This window comes from Solea solea, chromosome 10, assembly GCF_958295425.1.
Source record: "Solea solea chromosome 10, fSolSol10.1, whole genome shotgun sequence".
NCBI lineage: Eukaryota > Metazoa > Chordata > Actinopteri > Pleuronectiformes > Soleidae > Solea > Solea solea.
The window spans coordinates 5979127-6003772 of NC_081143.1; the positions used below are offsets into that span (position 1 = coordinate 5979127).

The window sequence follows — 24646 nt, forward strand, 5'->3', positions numbered from 1 at the left end:
GAAAACTGGATTTAATTACATGTAATTGAGCTTAAACTCTAGATCTTCAAATAATCTCTTGAGGAGATGACACATTTCCACTGTACTGTAGTTCCAGTTAACCTGTGTGGCACGCGTGAACGCGTGCACGCGCACACAGCAACTGTCAAGACTGGAGGAGAGAGAGAGAGAGAGAGCGAGAGAGGGAGGGGGAGAGATAGATAGAGAGAGAGAGAGAGAGAGAGAGAGTTGTAAGCAGTAAGCAGCAGCAACACATTGGCGAGAACAGGGAAGCAGGCGCGCGGCACGGGGACCCGCCGGAAGAAGCAGCGGCGGTAGCAGCTTCAGCGCGAGCTGGACGCAGAGCGATAAACCACCGGCAGCACGAGCGACACCGAGGCGGTCAGAGGGGCGGAGAGGAGGAGGAGGAGGCACCCGCATTGCCACTCGTGTTCCCCCCGCTGCCTCCGTCGTCTCTCCCTCCCTCCACATCTCTCTCTTCAGCTCTCCTCACCCCTCGCTCCTCTCGAACCACCGCTGCCGCTGCTTCCTCGTTTAAGATGGCTGACCCCAACAGCGACGGAGAGGTACCGGAGAGTGCGCGCGGCTTCGCCCGCCAGGGAGCCCTCCGTCAGAAGAATGTGCACGAGGTGAAGAACCACAAGTTCATCGCGCGCTTCTTCAAGCAGCCCACCTTCTGCAGCCACTGCACGGACTTCATCTGGTGAGTGAGTGAGAGTGTGTGTGTGTGAGTGAGAGAGTGACAGAGTGAGAGGGGGGGGGAAGGACACAGGTGATTCACTTGCTGCTGCTGCTGCGGCTCTGCTCTGCTCGGCCTCCTTCATCACTGACACCGCAGTCCTTCATCCACTGTCATTGTCAAAAACACCGCGATGCGCCATTCTCAACCTACAGTAGATCTCCACAATGCGACAGCACCGCGGGCCTGTGCTCTCTCTCTCTCTCTGTGTGTGTGTGTGTGTGTGCGCGCGTGCCAGCCTTTTCGGCAGCGTTACCGCATCGACCCGACACCCATCCCTGAAACTGGAGGTCTGGTGGAGGAATGCAGCTGGAGACACAGGCACAGGGCCCCACTGTGACTGCTGCAGCTGTGTGGGCTCATCGGAGAGTGTGTAATTGGAGTGGATCTAAATGTATTTGAGAAATAATGATTATTGACATACATGGGTGGAAAAAGAGCCTTGTCAGATGTCACTGTAAACAGTGCATCTTGAAGATAACATGACAGTTTGGAGATGTGTCACAGGCTACATTAAGGGGCCCTCTATGTGGAAAAAAGCCCTGCAGGGACCTTCATTGAGTCTAACCCAAACACATGAGCAGTGACCTCCACACTATGCTCATTTCTTTTAAAAATGCATACACTCTACTCCGGATACACCTGCCATCCATTCTACTTTAAGTTTGAAAATGTTGCTGGCTCCATTTCATTTGAAAACTCTGCTGCATTTTGTGGGGGGGTGGACACACACACACACACACACACACACAAATGGTTGGCTGATGGAACAACAATTATCTGTGACACTGCTTCAGATTGTCTGGTAAAAAAGGTGCAACAGGTGGTAGTTTGTATTTGTCATTTAAACATGGAAACGGGAAGATCCGTATGGCGGCACGTATAAACTGCAGTGTTTATTTATCCCGACACTCACTCATCACACAGATGTTAGCACGAGGGACTCCCGCTTTGATAACGTGTCCAAATTGAACTTGTTTAAGTGTAAATTTGAAATATAAACAAATGTTTGTTACATTCAAACCACTGGCAAATGAGTTCACCAAATGCTAATGAAGCCCGTGAGCTCCACACGACTCTCTGTGTTTCTCAGTATGCGCTGAGAAGTGTACACGTTGTTTAATGTGAGGAGAGACGGAGGCAACAACAGCGTTGCTCTAGAACAACCGTATGGCCGCTAACGGGTGGGAGTATGACTGAAAACGCAAAGACGCATCCACAAAAAGATTCAGCAGTGAATTCTACAGCGCAAAAAAAACCCCTGACCTTAATCAGTTTGACAGGATAAAAGCTTCCCTGCTCTACTGCTGTATACTCACAAACGCTCCCTCAGTCAGGTGTGATAGAGTAGTTAAGTACATAAAAATAAAGTTGATGTGACCATAAACTGTGGTGAATGTTGCAAGGTTCCATGCAAAGGTTTGTAAAGCGCCAACACTACCACAAAATGCATTTTCAGATGAAGGATGTTACAATCGTGTTACAAGGTTTCTTCTCCAAAAGTTACGCACTACAGCTTTAAAGCAAGGCAGAAGTACAAATGGTTGGAAGTAGTGTGGTCGAGCCGTCATTGTTGCTTATGAACCATGGTGTAATTTCACATAGTTTTCACAAAATTGGGGTTGATGTGGATTGCACCAGGCATTTCCTTCTCACCTTGGCTCCCCAGGCGATTGCCTGCATTGTCACCCTGTTGCAGCATCCCCTCACGAGTGACGTTCAGGGGTGCGTGAAAATATCGATTTGATGATCTATCGCCATCCTTCCTTTCTCGAATCTCGATAATCGATACGACATTTTAATTAGAAAATGAAGGCACATTACAGTAAACAGTCCCTGCCAGGCTTCACTACTTCATGTCTTCTCATGGTGGCGCTGCTCAAATGAATGAAGTAAACTTGAGAAGAGACCTGGCCTTTATGCACCTTGTTCGCTAGGTTGTGAATAAAAAGACTTCAACTTTGCAGTAGGGCTGAACAATTAATCGAAGTTTAAAACGATATCGCAATACGGCTTGCTGCAATTTTCAAATCGCAGGAGGCGCAGTATTTCTTTTAAAGCCAAAATGTGTGAGGAAAAATGACCATTTCAGATTAAATGTTGTCCTGGCCTGCACACATCCTAATTCTACAGACTGAAGAAAACTTATTTGTTTCTCACAGATTCGCAAAAATATCACACAGTAATGATTTTAAATATGTTATTCATATCGCAATAGCAATTTTAGTCAAAATAATCCCAATTAGATATTTATTCAAATTTCTCCGGGACATTTTCTTTCATGATGTATCGATATATGATTGTATTGCTGTACGTTGATTATCACAGAATCGTTGTATCATGATGTTATTGGTATCGTGGACCATGTATGGTATCATATCATGAGGTACCCTGTGATTCCCACCCTCATTCATCTCATGAATCCCCCAAATTGACCTCTCTTGTCTTCTGTCCACAGGGGCTTTGGGAAACAGGGATTCCAGTGCCAAGGTAAGAGCAGGAGCTTATTCACAAATTGTGCTGCTGCATATGGCTGTGGGTGTGTGGAGGGATGTTCACTGTCTGAAGCAGCGTTTGCTTGCTGTGTGTGTGTGTGTGTGTGTGTGTGTGTGTGTTTTTGTTGTATTCAGGGCCACGGGTCTGAGTGACCCGTTGGCTCCTTTCGTCGACGGTGTGTTGTTGTTGTTTGGAAGGCAGGTGTCAAAGTCGAAGCAGTCGCTTGCCAACAGTGATAAATGAGAGTGAGAATCCTCGAATAGGCTCAGGCAGAAGAGACAGTGTGAGGTGTAAGAGTAGAAGAGTTGACGGAATGGTGAAAACCGAGATGTCTGGCTTTGGCCAGGGAGAGAGGAGAGGAGAGGAAGACGGAGCAGAAACTTAGATTTCATAAGCATTTCTTTATTTCTCCTTTTAACGTCAAGCCTGACATCTGATTGGATTTATAAAATGGTGACTTTGTGTGTGTGTGTGTGTGTGTGTGTGTGTGTGTGTGGGTGGGCGGTGATGTGCGTCTGTGGGTGGGCGGCTGGCTGTGGTTGTGACAAGTGGGTGGGTGGGTGTGTGTCTAGACACGGACAACTGCACAAAATGGTTTAGTGAACAGGTTTTTTGCATCGACAAACCCCCCCCCCCCCCCCCCTCCATTTAATGTGTGCTGCAGCAAGCGTTGTCGCTGTCCTTGTAGTATCACTTCCTCCACTGCACTGACCCATGTGAGGCACCCACCTAAACATGTGTCTTGCTCAAGTGAACACATCGAGCTCTTATGTAACACTCTTTTTGATTAGGAGTTGTGCAAAGCGAAGCTCGTGTGTGGAGTTTGTGTCATTTTGTGTCATCAGCAGTTAAAAACAGCTGAGGTCCCTTCATCTCTGCAGGCTACAGGCTTATTCACAGCACTGGCGGTGAGACAGGAAATGCACTGTGGGTAGAGACGGCGAACGGTCTCTATATACAGTCTCCTGAAATGAAATAGTTAGTGGTGAGTTACTCTGAGCTGGTAACACACGTTGCACAGACCAACCAGAGCTTTGCACAGGTCGAGCTGTTGCCGGGTCAGGTTTCGTGGTGAGTTTCCGTGACTTAACTGATAACTCCGATTTATTGACCACCTCCTCTACACCAAACTGGTCCAAGGGTTGTTAATGTTCACACTGTGAAGGAATGTAAAGAATCAATCAATCATTCAATTGATCAAACATGCCAGTAAGCAGTGACATAGTCATTTGTAGATTACCAGTTATCACTGGGCTACATTTGCTGGAAGAACACAATTTAAGGTGTAATGCTTCAACGTTATCTCATGGATTGATGTCATCCACATATTTTGGAGCAAAATTGGAAAATAATTGTGCAAATGAAGTCAAATTCAATAATGACTCATGGTTTAAGAACATTTGTCAAGCAAAAATAACCCTTACCTGAGCTTTCATGCGCTTATATGTTGAATATTTATTCTGATATCTTACAGTAGTTGATTTAGAAAAGAGATTTGATAAAGTCAGTGATAAAAAAGTCAGATAATGAAAAAAACCCAATGTTATCTGGAACTTTACATTGTAATAATTTAATTTTGATGGCCATATATCAACGTCTTATGTAGACCTTAATTTTATATAGTACTGTTTTTTTGTTTTTTGTTTTTTTTACCAATCTTGAGAAGAGTTGTAGAAATCTGATAATATTTTCAAGCTTGAGAATAGGAAAATAATTATATAATATATAATTAGGCATCAAGCAAGTTGTTGCCCTTAAACATTTCTCAACCCAAATCCAGGCTGTACTGGGGTTGTGTCCGATGAGCCTACATTTAATTTTTTATTGGAATGAGAACAGTAAAGAATGGGCCTTACATTTGCCGAGATTCTTAGTAAATGTTAAGTAGCAAAGACTTTGTGAGCAGAACAAAGGGTTGACTGTGATACCTACTGTGTTCACAGTGAAACCATGAACAGGAATATAAGAAAATTTCCATATCTGGGTCAAAATTGTCCTCAGTGTGAGTCAAATATGGTGATTTGCAGGTTGAAGGAAAGTTTTGCAGCTGTGTTTGTATCATTTCCAGACTACGTTAGTTCATTCGTGTGTCAAATTGCAACGACAAGGTGAATCAAAGTGCTTTAGATAACCTAAAATAGAATCAAAGGGGTAAAACAGAAGAATAAAATGGTGTGTGCTGATAATACAGTGCAAGACAAACACACAAGGATAAGGTAGAGGGTAGAAAACAAGTGCAGTTTATTTGCTTTTCTTCACATGAATTCAATTCTACTTCACTGAAGAGTCACAAAGCAACATAAGTAATGAAGATGAAGACATGGTCAGGGTAATAAAAGATATACGTTTGGTTATTAAGCGTTCTGCATGTGAAGGGAGGTTATTACAGCATTTTGCTCACAAAAGAAGCATTTTTTAAGTCCAAATTTCTTATCCTGTCACTGTCACACCACAGCTGCAGCCAGACATGATCTAATGGACCCATTAGAAAAGTTTTTGTACCATTTATTTACACATGCACACACAGAGCGGGGCCATGAAACCATTACGGAAAAGACGCGTCATGTTAGGTTGATGCACACAACATAGTGTCTACTCTGTCTCGTGCCCTGCCATACGACAGAAACAGGCACACAAATGGTTGATAAATGTGATTGACCCTCGTTACCAACTCTCTGGCAGTGAACATTTCTCTCAGAAGGTTCTTCCCCTGCTATACACGGACTGCAGAGAGAGATTTGAAGAACAGCTGCGAAGTGTCGTATTTTGCTTCCACGTCAGATTGGTCAAGTCACGTTTGTGTTTGTGTGTTTGTTTGCTGAGTTTGTTTGCCAACAATTTACCTGATTTTGAGCTCGACAAAGAAAAAGACACAAGTCCCCACTGGGTAAAAAAAAAGCCTGGGGTACCACTGAGCAAGGTACCCAACCCCCATTGCCCTGGAAGGTTTCTAATAGAGGATGGGACTGATAAAGGTCTAATTTAATTTGATTTTATTTATCTAAATTCATTTGCAGAACGTGCTTCAGTTGACAAACTTGTACAAAAATAAACTAAATTTAAACCAAAATAACCTTTTCCTCTGTTTTCACGTCAGAGTACAGGGGAACCTTTAAGCTTGACCGATTGTGATTTATGTTGCAATGTGTATATATATCGTTACAGAATGATATTAAACAAGTACATACCATATACCATAATTCCTTTTTAAGTAGGGATGTCCCGATACAACTTTTTTCACGATACGATACCGATATTGATCCGATACGATATCAGCACGAATCATACATGGGTATGAGAAAAACTGACCCATTTATTATTAACCTATGGGTTATATGAGAATATTGGATTTTTTGCCATGTTAACTTCATACAGTCTATGGTTAATTTCATCAGGAGGAAGTGCTAATGGGGGTGTTTAGAGCACCTGTGTTTCACAGGTCACAGCGTGTCTTCAGAGAACACCCCCCTTGTTTTCACTGTTTTGGATTAGCCTAACCCACACGGGGTGAGTGACTCGTCCCGCAGGTAAACCCGGAGCCCGGGGACCGGCCCCCGCAGACGTACTTAGCTCCATTTAAAACACCCAAAGCTCTTGGCATGGCTGGAAAACAAAAACCTTACGGTTCACAGTAGCTGTTGAGCTTTCAGTCACATTGCAGCTGTCGTTTGTAAAGTCAGTGTTTTTCATGTTTACTTAAACGTGCACTGATTTGATCTGGAGACACTGAGGTGGAGCGGCCTGCTTTTTAAGTGTCGTTCGACTTGCAGTTAAGACCTGCTTCACAGTGACATATAGTCAACTGCGTGTGTTGATGCAGTGGTTGCTTGTAACCTAGATGCTGACAAATGTTCACAGTGTGTTCTTAACCTCCGTGTTTCTGAGCACAGGGAAACAGTGAAAAGTCTTCATAAATCTGCAGTGAGTGTACTTCCTTTGACGCGAGAAAAATGTGAGATTTGTAAACAAGAACCAGTGAGGAAGGCATGAACAGCTTCTTAAAGGGAACAAGACGAACAAGAAGGCTGTACATGCTGTTATGAATGGGAGGTGTATGTATATATATACACGCACACACACACACACACACTTGGAGGAATGTCAGACATCTGGTGCAGACTCGTTCTGGCATGTAGAGATGGAGAGAAGAGTGTGTGTATTTTGTTTTTGTGTGACAGAGTTGACTTGTGTGGGTGTGTTTAAATACCTGTTTTACTGGTAAAGATTTATTTTCTGCCCTGGACTTTTCTTTTTTATTGCTCGTGTTCAAAGAGCAAAAAGAGGAAGTTCACGAGATTCAAAGTTGGTATGCGTCAATCATAACTGCTCAGATCACATCAGATTAGAGCTGCAACGAGCGATGATTTTCATAATGCAGATTAATCTAGTAATCGTTTGGTCCATAAAAAGTCCGAACATTTTGAAAAATGTCGATCAGAGTTTGTCAAACCTGGAAATGATGATGTTCTCAAATATCTTGTTTTTGTCCTCGTACCAGAATGATTCAGTTTGACTGATTTCTTTGTTCTGTGGAGCAAAGAAACCAGAACATATTCACATTTAAGAAGCTGAAACAATCAGAAATCTTGTTTTAATCATGAAAAAAGCTCCAAACCGATGAATCGATTATCAAAGTCGTTGACGATTAATTTAGTACTCGATTAATAATCGAGTAATTGTTCCAGCTCTACATCAGATAACTTGACGCCAAGAGATGTTGAAAAAAAATGTACTTTAAATACAGCGTGTGATTATATAGTTATTGTCTTTAGTGGGTAAGGCACAGGTGACACTTAAGAGTTTAAAAATAAAGGCCTTTGGGGACGGCACTTATCTACCGACACTGACATCAGTCCAATACAATCATTTTTAAACCATGACGCTTTGATCAACACATTTGTGCCATTTTAAGCTATTTCAAAGACACAATTCTCCGTCTGTATAATAAATATTCTTCTTGTGGCTGAGATTTCATTATCAGGTGAGAAGACCAAGGATGGAGTTTCTGGAGTCAGCGAGTTAAGTTGAAAAGCTTTATTGGAAACAGAGAAACGTGGGAGAGGAGAGAGACGTCAGGTCACGATGTCCGGAGCCTTCCTCTGCAGATACCTTGAATCAACCTTGCGGAGGACTGCGTAGTTGAGTTATCGGTCCTTTGTCCCAGTTAGGTTCAACACAGATAGAATGAGGCACACTCTGTAGACAAACGATGGGTGCCACGGCTCCACAGAATTGCACCTGGCCTATGCTTTTGTACTTCTAGTAATGTGAGTTGCTAATTTCAAGAAGTTTTTCTCTTACACTTCTCACATAAAGAAGAAATGATTAACTAGGGATGGGAATCGGTATCGGGTCAGTATCGGAATCGGTCCGATACTGGTCAAAATCATTAATCGGATATAGAACAGATCCAATCCAATCCAAATATCCTGTATATGGCATGATTTTTGTTGAGAATGCATTAAACAATACTTTCTTTCTTTTTTCAGAAGAATACTTTTTACTTACTTTACTTACTTGAGTATATATTTTTTTACCAGTACTTGTGGTCGAGTAAAAATGTAAATAAAAATCATCAAGAGCATTTTAGGGGAGAACAATATTTGTTACACAGTTGGAGAATGATGTCTTTGGAATGACTCATGACAAATGTGTTGCTTCATAGTTTATAAATGGTCTAAAATGACCATCTCTGGGAGACAGTATAGGTATCGTAGATACTCGATTTTGTGATATCGGTATTAGAAACAAAAAAGTGGTATCATTTAGGGCTGAAACAATTACTCAAATAATCGATTAGTAAATGAATCGTCATCTATTTTGATAATTGATTTATAGGTTTGAGGGTTTTCTCATTACTAAAACAAGATTTCTGACAGTTTTAGCTTCTTAATTGTGATTATTTTCTAGTTTCCTTGCTGAAAGAACTGAAACTGAATCACAAAACAAGACATTTGAGAACATCGTCATTTCCAGGTTTGATCAATATTTTTCTACATTTTCGGACCTTTTATTAATCGAGAAAATACTCATACAGATGAATGGATTATGAATATAATCTTTTGCTGCAGCTCTAGTATCATCCTGGCCCTAAAATGAACACGACTCTACGAGTGACGCTAAAATGCTGTTGCTGATGTTTAAAAAACGGTCTCGGTGTTTTTGGGTTGTGACGGATGTGACATTTTTACCTGTCCGATATCCCGTCCAGTGATTTTGAGCGATACTGATAATGAGAATCCTATCATATATACTTTGCACATCAACACTGATGCAAATAAAATAAAAATGGATAGATTCTTCTGTAATTCTTCTTAATCTGCCTCCATCTTGCCCTGCCCCTTGCCCGCTTTTCTGTTGTACTACAGTTGCCAATCACAAAAATAAATGAAAATTAATAAAGGATTTCCATGTGCCAGGTAACCAGGTGCTGGATAGGGCTGCCACTTATTATCTCAAAAAATCAAGTCTACTTGTTTATGTTTGGGTCGCGGGGACAGCAGCGAGGCCCAGATGCTTCTCTTTCCAGCCACCTCCACCAGCTCTCCTGGGGATACACCGAGGCGTTTCCAGGCCAGATGAAAGATCTAATCTCTCCGCACGTCCTAGATTTACCCTGGGGCCTCCTTCTAGTTGGATTTCCTCTTCCTCTCGAAAGCGGATCCAGCACTAAGCCTTCATGGCTGCTGAGAATGTTGAAAAACCTGGCTGCACGGCAACAGCATTTCTGTTTACATTTAAAACATGCACATTCATGTGCACTAAATGCACTTGCAGTCGTTGCAGTTACTTTTCCAGTTCTCTGATTGGATTTCTTTAAAAACTTGCTTCTGACAAATCCAACATACAGCAACAAACAAAAGGCTTAAAATATTGCATTATTTTTGTTAATATTTTACTTTTTTTTTTTCATACTGGAATCAAACATTGGAATCGTAAGAAAAATCAGATTCTGAACCGGAATTGATCAAAGTCAAACATTACCCAAAAGACTGATGACTTATTTCCAAAGGAAAAACAGCACTTCATCTATATTATCTGATGATGTTGTGCAAAACACGGTTACCTGCAAAATAGGCTGCAGTTGCCACTAAAATTAGCCGTACCACACGTTTGTTTCCATTCAAAACAAAATGAAGAATGCTTTGAAAAGACATTTTCCACTTTCATTTGAAGCATTTTAACTTGAAGGCTCACACTTGTTTTTTGAGAGGCTCTATTCATTTTGGCCCAGCATTTTATTTCATTTCCTTACAGCAGCAGCTCAGTAAAGACTGAGTAGGCAAAGCTAAAAAAAAAAGAAAGAAAGAAAAGAGAATAACACATTTTTTTCTTTTTTACTCGGCCTGATTGTATTTATTTTAGTATTAGCAGGGACAGCGAAATGTAGCAGTTAACTTCAAAAGAATCTGTTGTATATGCTGTGAACCACTATCACATTCACTTTATATAAATGTCAAAATGACTTCTAAAGTCCGTCAACATCTTTTGAAGTAACGTTGTTGGTGCCTTCAAATTTCATCTCCCAGAAGATACATTCAGTCCGAAACACAGATCCAGCCATCTTTATCCTCCGGGCGCTCGTTCTTGCAGAGCAATGTTGCCACTAGAGCTGAAACAACAAATCGATTCATCGTTTTGAAGTTTTTTTCCTGATTAAAACAAGATTTCTGATTATTTAAGCTTCTTAAATGTGAATATTTCCTTCATGTCTTTGCTCTGGATAACAAAGAAATCATTCAAAATGAATCATTTTGGTTTGTGGACAAAATAAGACATTTGAGAACGTCATCATTTCCAGGTTTGATGAACATCGATCAACTTTTTTTTAATATTTTATGGACCAAACGATTAATCAAGAAAATAATCGTCAGATGAATGGATTATGAAAATAAATGTTAGTTGCAGCTCTAGTTACCTCAGTGTTTGTCAAATTGAACATTGCACTGTGGAGATGACTTGGTTGCTCAGCCACCACCAAAACAGTGACAGGAAACGGATCACTCTGCCACGTATGTCTAGATACATGCTGTAATGCCGCCGGGGGACGCTGACGGGCGCCCTCCGCCTCGCTTGCCGCGTCTGACCGGTGACGTGCGTGTAGAGCAGTGTACTGAGTTGCCATGTTTGGGCGCTCAGCGTGGTCTCGTCAGTTGTGCGCAGCACGTATTCAACGTCAACCATCAGTGACCGGAACGACTCGCTGTCTGTGACTTTGGCCTCTCTGGTGAACTTGGCTTTTATTTGGGACGTTATTTGACACATGGAGGCTCTGATGAACATCTTTGCGAAAAAGTCACAGATCTTCACGTTCACCTGGACCAGTCTGTGACTCTGCTGTGGGGATTTAGGACCTCCTGTCCCCTGTGGCCTCATGGACTCCGTAACAGTCCGAGCAATGTCTGCAATATCAGCGGAAAACTCCTCTTTCAGCATTTTGTACTCTGTGCGCGACATATCATCCAGAATGGGTTTAAGGATTTGATTCACCTCGTCAAGGATGATGTCCTGGACAGACTGTGTGCTCTGGCGCGGGGTGGTCTGTTTCCTCCTGAATATACTTTGTTTCACCTTGGCTTGTTTTTTTTGCTTCCCTGCCATTGCCTCCAGGATGTTGCACAGCAGAATAATCATGGCGTTGAGTCTGTGCGGGGTAGTGATCCGAGTTTGCGTCCGCGGCGTCTTCACTAGGTCTTCGACCTCTGTTGAGATGAGCTCTGTGAGTTTGTCCGTGCTGGGACTGTACACCGACTTGATTCCCAGCGTCTCCTTGATACTGAGGGTGACCGAGCTGTTCACACTCTCGTGCAGTCGATTCCGCTTCACACCTGGGTTGGACCAGACGCCCGAGAGGTCACCGAGGACTTTCACCAGCATGTGTGCCAGTATGTGTTTGGTGTTGATGTCCGGTCTGCCCGAGGCCACCAAGTGCCACTGGTCGGCAGTCAAGCGCTCGAAACACGACTGGAAGAGCGGGCGAATGGTGTTGATTGACTCTTCCATCGGCCCTGTTGTGTCTTCAGTCGTTGTTATTGATTCAAAGTGTGTTTAGTGTTGGCAGACGTGAATGTTGTTCAGAGAGATGTGGTAGACAGGAGGAAGTGTACATTTACGAGCAGTGATGCAACTTTGTGGATTCCAACTGACTTGCAACACTTGAGGGGAGGTCTTTGATCCTTTGAAATGAGAAAGAATGAAGAGGATCTTTCTAGAGACCAAGAGGAAGAGTCAGATAGGAAAAGAGAATAGAAACTACTTATGTGAGGGAATTTTCTTTAATGCAGGAATGTACAATAATAACTTATATTCTGATCCAAAATCCAAAACATAAAAAAAACAAACATTCTTAATCTTGGGTTTTAAAATATTTTTGACCTGTGAACTAAATTCACTGACTGCAGCTTTAGCTTTGATCAAGCACTGAGAATATGAGACACCTGCTTGAACGCGCTCATTTCTTCTTCGTCGGGCTTCTGTTTCGGGCATAATCTCTTGTGCAAAGCTACGACCCGCATTCATCTTCTGGCTGTAAACATAGCCCTTTTTACAACTTGGACCAGTGCTCAGTATTTTTTAAATGAGCCTTACTTCATTTTAATCAATGTTGTTAGTAACATTGTCACTGAAAATGATCATTTTATGGTCAATTAGATCATTTTTTTGTTCCTCTAGGGGGAAACTTGGACAGCAGTGGATGACAGGAATGACTTCAATCACAACCTCCATGAAAAAAATGATCACATGGTTAAAGACACACTAGGCAGGAGGAGGTTTTGTTGCGTATTATTTCAGCATGATGTAATTCACGTGATCCCCTCTCAGCTTCATTTAGCCCCTAAATCTGTAGTATCACGGGAAGCTTTGCGGTTCAAAGACAAGCCGGCGCTCCTGGTGACTTTTCCACTTCACTTACTCTGCTACTGCTCCGTTGAGCCTCGACAAAACACCTCTACACTGCGAAGTGACGTAAATAGTGAAAGAATCAGACAATAAATACAATAAAACGTGATTATTAGCAGAGTTTCAAAGATATATGATAAGTGAAGAAGAGCTCAGGACAGAGAGCCACAGTCGCAAAACGTAAGTATTTTAATAACCTGTGAATTAAACCAGCCATCCTGCCTATGGCATCTTTTGACCATCTATTGTCCGTATTGTGCATAATAAATTATTATCTAACCGACTAAAATGAAAAGGAACTGGTTTGTTTGGATATTAAAGACAAAATGGAATGGAAATGAGTAGGTGCTGCGAACAGAGCAATTTGAGTGCATTTGGCTGAAAGGCTAATGTTTCGTCGGCTCTTCACCCTGGGTTACCTCGAGCCGAGCACAGCCGAGCGAGGATCAAACACGCTGCAAACTGCAAGAGTCCATCTAACTCTGAAGGACAATCCATCCTTTTCAAATGTTGATAACCACAGACGAAGACGTTAACATAACCATCACCGGAACCCCCTTTAAATAATCTCACTGACTTCTAGTCACTGATTTTCTTTACAACCAAAAATGTCATTAATACATCAAAACTATTTGTACCGGGGACATAGATGGACAAAAGTATAAAATACAATTCTAGGGAATACTTCTGCTTTAATAGAATAATTTTAAAAAATAATTCATTTTAACAAAACACACGTACACACACACACTGACACCGGGCGCTGGTTTAATATTAATTATTCACACTCTTGTTACATTTTCATGAGGCTCCGTGGTAACTGCCGGCACTTTCCACAGCTTTCAAGCAGTTAAGCAGCTGAGAGCCGAGTGTGTGTGTTTACTTGTACAGGTGTGGGTCCCAGTGCCACACAGTGCACACAGTGACTGGGTGTGAAGACGGTGACCAGGGTACGGCACGGCTCAACTCTCTTATCACTGTATAATGCCAAAGAACCAACTGTGAGTATAGTGTGGTGTTTAAAGGGAAAAAACACACAATGAGACACATGAGAAGAAGAAATAAAGTCAAACTGTGTGTGTTTGTGTGTGTGTGTGTGTGTGTGTGTGGGCAGGAAGGGTTGGGGCACAGCTGGGTTTGAGGCGATGTGAGGGGGTGGAGAATTCATTTGTGTGTTTGCAGTGCGTCAGAAATACAGAAGTGGAGTGGCAGAAAACACACTGAACGACACAGTCACACTTTACAGCTTTTCTGTTGACAAATCTGCTCTGTCACACGCGCACACCTGTACGTGCACGCACCCACACACACACACACACACACGCGGCGCGTACATAATAAAGACAGGCCTAGTGACCTGCTGAGGTCTCTGCTCTGTTGCCTAGCAACCAGGCTGAGCCCTTCAGTCGAGTCTACACTTGCCACCCCGTTCCGTCTGACTGCAAATCCTTGCCGATCCAAACAGGATATTTTGCCATAAGAGCACAGCGGCGCGACAGTTTCACACCAACGGGCACACAAGGAAGTTCCTCCATGTTGGACGATAACCAGGCTGCGCGGTGTCCACAGATAGATGCACTTGTTATCGTCAATCAGGCCTCAAGAATGTACATGCCTGGATGAGCCGAAGTGCCACGATAAGGCCCGGCTCTCATGTCATATTGATTGTACTGTAATTTAGACGAATATCTCAAGTACAGGTGCATCACCAGACTGTTGGCAGAGTGCAAACAAAATCCTATTCTAGTGGTTACATTACATTTCACACGGGCTCTCATGCAATACTTCTCCTCAAAATCCCAAACCCTCAAAGTGCGTGCCTGAACAACATCCAGTCCAACCAGCGCTGACTTCACTGCTGAGCCATTGACTACACACCCATAGGCTATTCTTGCACTATTAAGTGTAATATATTCAGTGACTCAAAATCCGTCTCCCAGTTTAATCCCTGTCAAACGTCTCATCTGACCTTTTAATGACTAAAAGTTCTGGGTTTGGTGCCAGTCCCTGCCAACTACTGTTCAGGACGATCCGTCTTGGAATGTAGAGTAATTAAACTCCTCAGGATTCTCTAATCTCAATTAATAACCTCAAAAAAATGTGGCCCCAGACATTAGCCCATTAATAAACATGTGAATTAAACATACTGTGCTTCAGGCAGACAAACTGTCCACCCTGAGAGGATTTGATTGTAATTCTCTGTCTTGTCTAAAGTCACGACAGAAGCAGATTTATCTTCTCAAACTGAAATGTCTAGTGCTTGGTCTTTGCTGTGTTTCTTGTGGTGTCCTTGATTCCCTTTGTCTGTGTTTTTGGTCTTTTTCTTTCATTTTTATCTGGTAGTTTAGGATTTTTACAGTGTGGTCTGTTTGTAGCAGAAGTCATTGTGTTTTCAGGCTGTTGTCATTTTTCATGAGTTGGAACACAAGGCCTCTCAGCATGGAGTTAGCATGTTCTCCCCACAGTCCAAAAAACATGCAGATTTGGGGATTAGGGGAAATGGGACACTCCACATTGACTATGAGAGCGGATAGGGGTTTGTCTGATGGTGAAGCCCTGGACACCTTACCCCATGTCAGCTGGGTTTGGCACCAGCGCCCCCCTGTGACCCTGAGGTAGAAAATAAAGCGGTAGAAGATGAATGGATGGATGTTTACTTGGACTCATCAGTCAAAGGTCAAGGTCACCTCACAAATGATGTTTTTGGCTTCTTTGACTAGGGGTGAGCCAGTCCCATGGAGCTTTTCCACGATACAGTTGTAGCACGGCTCGGCACACCACAACTCGACTCTACATGGTGCGATTTGTTTTCCATTACTATTAGAGCTGCAACTAACGCTTCTTTTCATAATCGATCTGTCCATAAAATATCAGAAAACCTTAAAAAATGTTGATTGGTGTTCGTCAAACCTGGAAATGATGGATGTTCTCAAATGTCTTGTTTTGTCCACAAATCAAAAATGATCAACTTTTAAGGATTTCTTTGTTACCCAGAGCAAAGAAATGAAGAAAATATTCACATCTAAGAAGCTTAAACAATCGGAAGACTTGAACGGGTTGTGATTCGGCTCACGATCGCCGGCTTTCAACAGTGCTGTCGCTAAATCCATCAGATTCTTCTGTTAAATATTGAGATTATTTACATGCCCTCGCTAAATGTTATATGTATCTTTAACTGATCTACAGTTCGACATTGTTCAGTTTGTTTCCCGTGTTGGACGTCGAGCTCATGACTCTTCCAGTGGCGACACTTTCTGACCAATCAGAGGCCGGCCGTCTGACGATGTCACATTTTAGTATCAGCTCAGTTCGCTTGGAACCTCGCCGGAGCAGGTACTAAAAAAGTACCAGGTACTATCGCTAATGGAAAAGCAATGTTCGAGTCGAACTGTGCTGTACCAAGCCGTGTTACAACTGTATAGTACAGTATATATACAATATATATATATATAATATATAATATATATATATGATATATAATAATATAATATAATCGCTTGGTGTTCAGAATATCAGAAAACCTTAAAAAATGTTGATCGGTGTTCGTCAAACCTGGAAATGGTGGTGTTCTCAAATGTCTTATTTTGTCCACAAACCAAATGATTGACTTTTAATGATTTCTTTGTTACCCAGAGCAAAGAAATGAAGAAAATATTCACATTTAAGGAGCTTAAACAATCGGAAATCTTGTTTTAATCATGAAAAAAGCGTCAAACCGATTATTCTGAGCAGGTTGTTGCATGGATTCAGGAAAAAGGACCCAGTCCTGTTTCTGTCCTCACCATCAGTGACTGAGCATCTTCCAAAGTACTTTGTGTCTCTGTAGTTTCCTTCTTCAGGGGCCCAGCATCCATGTGCTATATTAGGCCGAGAACATGCAGCACAGTCAGTCACTACAGTCAAATCGGAGCCTGCTGCCTTCAGAGGCTGTCGACGTGGGAAGTTTCCTTTTGCAGCTTTAATGTTATGGAGTGTGATTGTGAGATGTTCCATCGTGCTGTGAAATAATGAAATTAAAATCACGTAAAGTCAAGCAGCGAAACACTAAATATAGACATTGAAAAGCGAGAAGGGGACAAAATGGTAAGTGCTGAAATACGAGCGGCCTGTTGTGCAGAGATTAATGTCGCACAATTGACATTGAGTCACGTATTTGTTGCTGTTGTGTTATTGTTTGTCATTGTAAGAAAACATGAGTTGATAATTATTGCTTTTTCTCTCTCTCTCTCCTCAGTGTGCTGTTTTGTAGTCCATAAACGCTGTCATGAGTTTGTCACCTTCTCGTGTCCTGGGGCCGACAAGGGACCTGCGTCAGATGTGAGTTTAAAACAAAACAAAAACACATGTGCACATGACTTGTTTCATTCATTCTTAGCGTAGTGTTATTTCCTGTCTGCACACTGAAGCCGATCACTCGTGTTCAAGTTAAAAATTAATCGTGCTGATAGTTAATGATTTCACTCACACTTGTTAATAACATTAGCAAGATCAGCAGCTGCTTTTACTTATGTGTGTGTGTGTGTGTGTGTGTGTGCGCACACGTTGGTTCCTGTTTGTGCTCCTTAATGAAAACACACATATATTTTGTCTTTATGCACTTGTGAGGACTAAACCCCTGAACCACTTCACCCAGAAAATATACAGTTTTTTTACTAACATCCAGTAGGGCTGTAATCAACCAAAGAAATTCTTGGTCGACTGAAGCCCTGAAATTTTAACTCAAAATCGACGCAGACAAGTTATCTTACCGTTTTTATATGATATACCATGTTTGTAGTAGTACAAACATAGTACAGAGAAAGTTAGGATTGAAAAATTTAGGATTGAAAAAGTTCAATGAAATGGACAAAAAGTCGACGTCACTTCCTTCAAAGCAAATAAAAGTAAAAGATCTGGAAAAAAAAGGGGGAACAACCCTTTAACCATCACCACTTTTAATGCCTAGCCCTAAAACCAGGTCTTAACCCCAGAAAAGCTCTTTAAGTGGTGACAGAATGTGAGGACCAGCCAAAAATGTCCTCACTTCCTTACGTTTCTAAGTGTTTTGATCTTCACAGATACCCTTACACACACACACACACACACAGGTTTCCATGACTTCAGAGGACATTACATTGACTTACATTCACTTCCCGCAGACTTACTCTAACCTCAACCGTAATTGCTACTGGCCTAACCCTGACCTCAGACTAACTTTAAAACATGGCTTCACCTTTTTAATAAATGTAATTTACTTGATGGGGAAATTTGGTTTTTGTCCTCATTGTGAAGACAAGTCCCCATAATGTGACTGTGTGAACAGATTGAGGTCCCCACTACACAAGGATTACCAGGTACACACTGCTGACCTGTTGGCTCCAAATCACAGAGACATGTCAGTGAGGAGAGAATGTGCCGCCTGGCTGCCTCAGGTTAATGAGCCAACATCTCTCATTGACACACACGCACACATGTGTGAGTGGCACATCATTTTACACACACACACACACACATTCCTGCACACCATTCTGACTGTGGACATAATGCATACCATCACACGTGCAAAAATCATCCACTTTAAAGTCCCTGTAAAGTGAAAAAGTGACACTAGCCAATTTAAATAATAGTTGAAAAGTTGAGACGTTTTAAAATGAAAACAATACGCATTTAAAACTCATACGTAGAGATGTTTCCCCCCCTTGTTGCAGTGTAACAACAGACTGTACACAAACACAGAGCTGCTTCAACTGCACACCGCTCTGGGTCTCTGTCAGCGGCACCTGCAGCCTCAAAGCACGAGGCTTCTTTCTGTTCTTCTTCTCCACCTCATTTTAGGAAATGTAAACGAGGTGTTCTGTGCATTTGTGTAGCAGGTGCAGTGACTCGTGAGTGAATGGTACGGCTACAAAATCACGAGACTGGAGAGAAACTGATTTTATTGGTCACCCCGCAATTGTCTGACATATATAATGTGTGAAGAGTAGAATCTCTGTATTTGCCTTACAGGGACATTAACCTTTAACCTTAACCCAAGTCTAACCCTTAAATCAAACCCTTAAAAACCAGTCCAGAATGAGGTTTGAATCAAATTGTCCTCTCAGTCTCTTACAGACACACACACACACACAGAGACACACCAGCCATCGGTGACTCAGCACCATACTTTGCCTGAATGTCCACTGATGTGTCTTGATTTTCTTTTTTCCTTGTTTTTCTTACATTACATTTAATATCATTTCTATCTCCTCCTCGCTGTTGTTTTCTTTATCTGAATATTGTGTTTTTGTTCTCATGTAATGATGAAGGCTAAATTTAGGCGGAGAGACAAAATCAAGGCAGACACACGTGTGCTGTTGATTACAGGATGCTTTTTGTTGTTTGAGCTCAACCCCTCGCTGTGCGTGTCTATGTGTGTGTGTGTGTGTGTTGTTTTTAGCCTACACTCTGTTATAATGGACGTAGTTTTTTGTTCTGCCACAGTGAAGCCCTGAGATTTTGAACCCGTTGTCTGTTTTCCTCTAACAGGGAACATCATTTACAAAATTGACATCATGTTCTATTGAAAAAAAATCCTTAAACTAGTGATCGGGCCCTCGACTCTTCAGGGAAATGTTTACTAACGTTGTGAATCGGGTGACAAATTGGTTTATTCTCCCACTGACTTCCATTCAAACGGACGTCTCTGTTTGCATCCGGCAGAGTCGCCCCCTGGTGGTTTCAGTCTATGGTTTTTGATTCAACTGCTTAAAAAAAGAAAGGTTTTGTATACGTGTGTTTTTTGAGAGTTGTGTGGCAAGAAAGATCAAATATGTTGAACCACTGTGTTTGAGGCCAATCACTATTAATGACTATTAATGACTGAAGTGAAAGCTGGATGTAGGGAAGATGTAGATTGTCTGTAGAGGTAGCTGCTTTGCTGTTAAAACATCATTCCATCCATCTGTCCGTCCATCCATATATATATATATATATATATATGTGTATATATATATATACTGCTTGTCCTTGAGGGTCATTATAGGAGATGCAGGGTTCTTCCTCCCTGGACAGCTTGCTACATACTGTCAGTTAAGAGTTGTTCAAGTAACCTCGATCTGCATGTCTTTGGACCGTGGGAGGAAGCTGAAGTACCCAGAGACAACCCACGCACACACGAGCGGAACACGCACAAACAAACGCACACGCACAGTAATGCAGGCTCCATCGTGCAACATCAGGAGTTGCATTCAGGCTAAAGCATGAAAGAAACATTATGGTGCTTTATTTGGATCATGGTTTAGTTCACGGGCAAACACAAGCGGAACTATGTTACTGTCTGTTTTCAATCAATAGAAGAACTGCAGGGGGAAAAGCACCTGGCAGGGCTGTTATATTATTGATTATTGGAATGGTTATTAATCAATTACTGAATAAATTGTCAACCATTTTGATAATGGATTATCGGTTTGAGTGTTGTTGTTTTTATTGATAATAAAACAAGCTTTCTGATTTTTCAGCTTCTTAAATGTTAATGTTTTTTTGCTTAATCTGTTGATTATTTTCTTGATTAATCGAGTACTTGTTTGGTCCGTAAAATGCCAGAAAATGGTGAAAAATCTTTATCTGTGTTTCCCAAACCTGGAAATGATGACATTCTTGAATGTCTTATTTTGTCCACAATTCAAATGATTCAGTTTTAATGATTTAATTGAAAAGAAACCAGAATCACAATAGTTGATGATTCATTTAGTAATCGATTAATAATTCATTAATCGGATAGTTGTTGCAGCCCTAATTAAAACGGATTATTTTGGTTTATAGGTAAAATAAGACATTGGAGAACATCATGACGTCAACATTTTATGAACCAAACAAGATAAAAATAAATAGTTGTGAGTTGCGTCTCTAATTGTTTGCAGTTGTTTGTTCCAGAAATGGTTCTCTGTAGAATAGTAAAGTATTGATTGATGTTTCCCAAAGCTCAAAGTGACCTCTAATATGCCTTGTTTTGTCTACCAACAAAATTTCCTCCATGTCGTCGAGGAATAGGAAAAAAGAGTCAAATTTTCTTAAGAGGCTGAACTTTGTTTTAAAAAGCTGATTACTGACTGATACTAACTGTTGCCTGCAGCTCTGCTCTTCCACCTGGATCCCTCTCATGCTGAATAATGTGTCTCCTCTCTTTTGGTGTTTGTAAATGTGCAGGATCCTCGCAGTAAACACAAGTTTAAGGTCCACACGTACTCCAGCCCCACCTTCTGTGACCACTGCGGCTCCCTCCTCTACGGGCTGTTACACCAGGGCATGAAATGTGACCGTATGTATCTGTGTCTGAGAGGGACAGAGTCTGTGCAAATGGACATTGGTCTTAACACATGTCAGCTGCTTTATCTATCACAGGTTTACATGATATAGTGTCTTAAGTCTTAAAACCCCTGTTGGCAAAATAAATGGGCCTTTTTTAGAGAAATACTCAAAATAAGGGTTGTATTATGGTCAAAACACCTCTCACATATGTCATTTTTTAAAGGTCACATGCAGGTCACCTGCAAATTGCCATTATTTACTTAATTTAGCAGTTTTCCTTGCCTGATGCCACGGTGTCTTCTTTTACTCTTCAAAATAAAACCAGTAAATTTCAATCAGAAAGTCTTTAAGCTTCATTCAAAGCTGATGAGAGCAACTTTTATCAAAGTACGGAGAAAATATAGATGGCATCATGTTTTAAGTATGGACTGATTGTGCAGTGATTGGTTGACCGTCTTCTGTAGAGCTTTCAGGGCTGGAATCCAGGGACATCTAGTGGACAGTCTGAGGACTCGTTTTTTAACATCAAAAACGCTCGTGTTTATCTGACAGTGAATCTAAATCAATGTAAAATCAAGGTCAATTATTGCAGATTCACTGCACCGTGTTTTAAAGACACACGTCAGCAGCGATTACATGTGGACACAAGTGCATCCTTATTTTCATTGTTTGAAACATTTAGTTTTACTTAAAATCAGAAGTCATTTGAGGGTTTGAGGACAGACTGTTGATGTATGGTTTCAGAGGGTGAGAGGGTTTTGTGACCTGTGTCTTTGTGTGTCTGTGTGTGTGTGTGTTCAGACTGTATGATGAACATCCACAAGCGATGTGTGGCCAACGTCCCAAGCCTGTGTGGGACAGATCACACGGAGAGGAGAGGACGCATCCAGATCTCTGCTCAGATCGCCGAGGACACTCTCACCGTCATCAGTGAGTGCTCGCCCCGTCTGTTTGCGTCTTTACATTCACGTTTGCTGTCTGACACACACACACAGAAAGAGGGAGAGTACGAGAGAGAGAGAGAGAGAGAGAGAGAGAGAGAGAGAGAGAGAGAGAGAGCACCTCCCAGAGCTCTTTATCGGCCTAAGACTAAAACTGGAAAGGCCATTAGTCGATCGATGGTCCAACGATTGACCCACATCACCACTGTGATGGGCAGCCACGTGCTACCTCTCTCTCTCTCTCGCTCTCTCTCCCTCCCTCCCTCCCTCCCTCCCTCCCTCCCTCTCTCAGACAGCTGTGGATTGATTATGGAACAGAAACTAAACTGTTGTTAAGTGTTGTCAAATGTAGCCACAGTTATTTAGGGCAGGACAGAATCCCACTTCACCTCCTGCCGTCCTCTGCGAAGGACAAAGGCCTAACTTCTCTCTCTCTCTCTCTCCACCGCTTATTTTTATCCATGTCTCCCGACGTCCTCCACTTCCCAGTCAAAGAGGCGAGGAACCTGGTGCCCATGGACCCCAATGGTCTGTCAGACCCGTACGTCAAGCTCAAACTCATCCCAGATCCCAAGAGTGAGAGCAAGCAGAAGACCAAGACCATCAAATGTTGCCTCAACCCCACCTGGAATGAGACCTTCACTTTGTGAGACATCCATTGTTCTGTACTTTAACACATAGTTCAGTGTATTTCTGGCATCGTTTGAACATGATTTTGTTTGGTTCAGAGCAACTCTATTGGCCTCGTTTTCAGTTACATAAGCGAGCGGCAAACGGGAGCTCACACAAGTGACCCTGTCCTCGTTCTTCTTCCTGCTTCTGCTCGTTGTTTTTCAGGCTGTTCTGTTCTAATCAGAAAGACTCAGGCCTGAACAACTGTCACTGCTGTAGAGTTTGACAGTTTCAATAGACGGATATATAGGAATAAAGGATATATAGGAATAAAGGAATAAAGGAATAAAGGAATAAAGTCATTCAATTCAATTCAATTCAATATATAGGCGTATTGGAGTTTTATTAACACGACTTAAAGATATGAATGTAAAAGTAGAATAAACCAGTTGCAGCCTTTGTTCATTGCAATTATGGTTGAAAACAATTGGGTCAGAAGATGTATAATGACATATTCACCGGACAGTCTGAGTTTTCTGGAGACGCATCCTCTACCAGAGTTGTTACCGGTGGTGGAACTGTTGGTCGTAGCAGTTCGTGGTTAAATGCAGCTGATAGGACTCATATATTGTGTACCCACTGCAGAGGAACCGCTCCGTTGAGCAATTCCACCCTCTCTAGTCGGTCTCAGTCTGGTTGATTTGTGTCGGAACGGCATTCGATTGCTGTAACCTCATTAGAACCAATCTCTAGAATCCCCAGATTCAGAACACCAAGCTACTGTAGGTGTGAAAGCACCCTAACTCAACCCATCGCATAGTCAAGCACCTCAAGGTTTATTGTGTTTAGAGTCTGTGGCGCTAAAGCTCCTCATTCATTAAACCTCAGCAGAAGACACTGAAATACTGGGTCACTAAAATATGATATTTCTGAGGCAAAATACGTACTGTATGGTTACCACAAATAGTTGCAATCACATAATCGTGTCAACATCAAGACAGGCTTAGTTGTGGCTTTGAGATCAAGTGTTGGTTTAAAGAATGCACTTTCTGTCCTTTCCTCTGACTGTCGTTCCCCTTTTCTCTCGTTTCTCAGCAACCTAAAGGAAAGTGACAAAGACCGCCGTCTGTCAGTGGAGGTGTGGGACTGGGATTTGACCAGCAGGAACGACTTCATGGGATCCCTCTCCTTTGGCATCTCAGAGCTACAGAAACAAGGGGTCGATGGATGGTAAGAAGACGGGCTGAGGAAATGGGAGACGGACACTGAAATCCAGACGATTTATCTCAAGAGCTGTATTGTCACAGTCTGCAGATAATCCATGACATTGCTGTGTTTTAATTCCGTGGATTAGGTTTAAGATGCTGTCTCAGGAGGAAGGGGAATACTTCAATGTTCCTGTGCAGCCAGATGGAGAGGACGGCAATGAAGAGCTACGGCAAAAGTTTGAGGTAAGACGCACAGTAACAGATCCAAAATGGAATTAGGCTTAATTTGTCCTTTGTGGTGTGTAATCCCCTTAATAATCTCCCTTTCCTTCTCTCCGTAGAGGGCACGGGTCGGTCCAGGCAAGCCCACAGACTCCTCGTCGTCCTCCTCGATGTACAAGTACGACAGCAACGGCAACCAGGACCGCGTCAAGCTCTCAGACTTCAACTTCATCATGGTTCTGGGAAAAGGCAGCTTTGGCAAG

General features: G+C 42.2%; 2 protein-coding genes across 3 annotated transcripts in view; one reads left to right on the forward strand and one right to left on the reverse strand.

Annotated features, from left to right (window-relative positions):
* Nucleotides 1-209: 209 nt before the first annotated feature.
* Nucleotides 210-24646, forward strand: part of LOC131466875 (protein kinase C beta type) — a 34358-nt gene continuing 9921 nt past the window's right edge. The window contains exons 1-9 of one of the 2 annotated variants that reach the window (XM_058640446.1): nucleotides 210-703; nucleotides 3198-3229; nucleotides 17370-17452; nucleotides 21299-21410; nucleotides 22202-22330; nucleotides 22831-22987; nucleotides 24049-24183; nucleotides 24308-24404; nucleotides 24503-24646. In XM_058640446.1, coding sequence (XP_058496429.1) covers nucleotides 540-703; nucleotides 3198-3229; nucleotides 17370-17452; nucleotides 21299-21410; nucleotides 22202-22330; nucleotides 22831-22987; nucleotides 24049-24183; nucleotides 24308-24404; nucleotides 24503-24646 — 1053 coding nt within the window. In that variant the 5' untranslated portion in view covers nucleotides 210-539. The remainder of the gene's footprint in view (nucleotides 704-3197; nucleotides 3230-17369; nucleotides 17453-21298; nucleotides 21411-22201; nucleotides 22331-22830; nucleotides 22988-24048; nucleotides 24184-24307; nucleotides 24405-24502) is intronic. The other variant, XM_058640445.1, reaches the window with a different exon arrangement.
* LOC131466876 (uncharacterized) lies at nucleotides 10088-12372 on the reverse strand. The gene is made up of 2 exons (XM_058640447.1): nucleotides 11154-12372; nucleotides 10088-10847 (listed from the first exon to the last, which is right to left on the reverse strand). Exon 1 carries the CDS (start codon nucleotides 12236-12238, stop codon nucleotides 11165-11167), a length of 1074 nt encoding a protein of 357 aa, XP_058496430.1. The 5' UTR covers nucleotides 12239-12372; the 3' UTR covers nucleotides 10088-10847; nucleotides 11154-11164.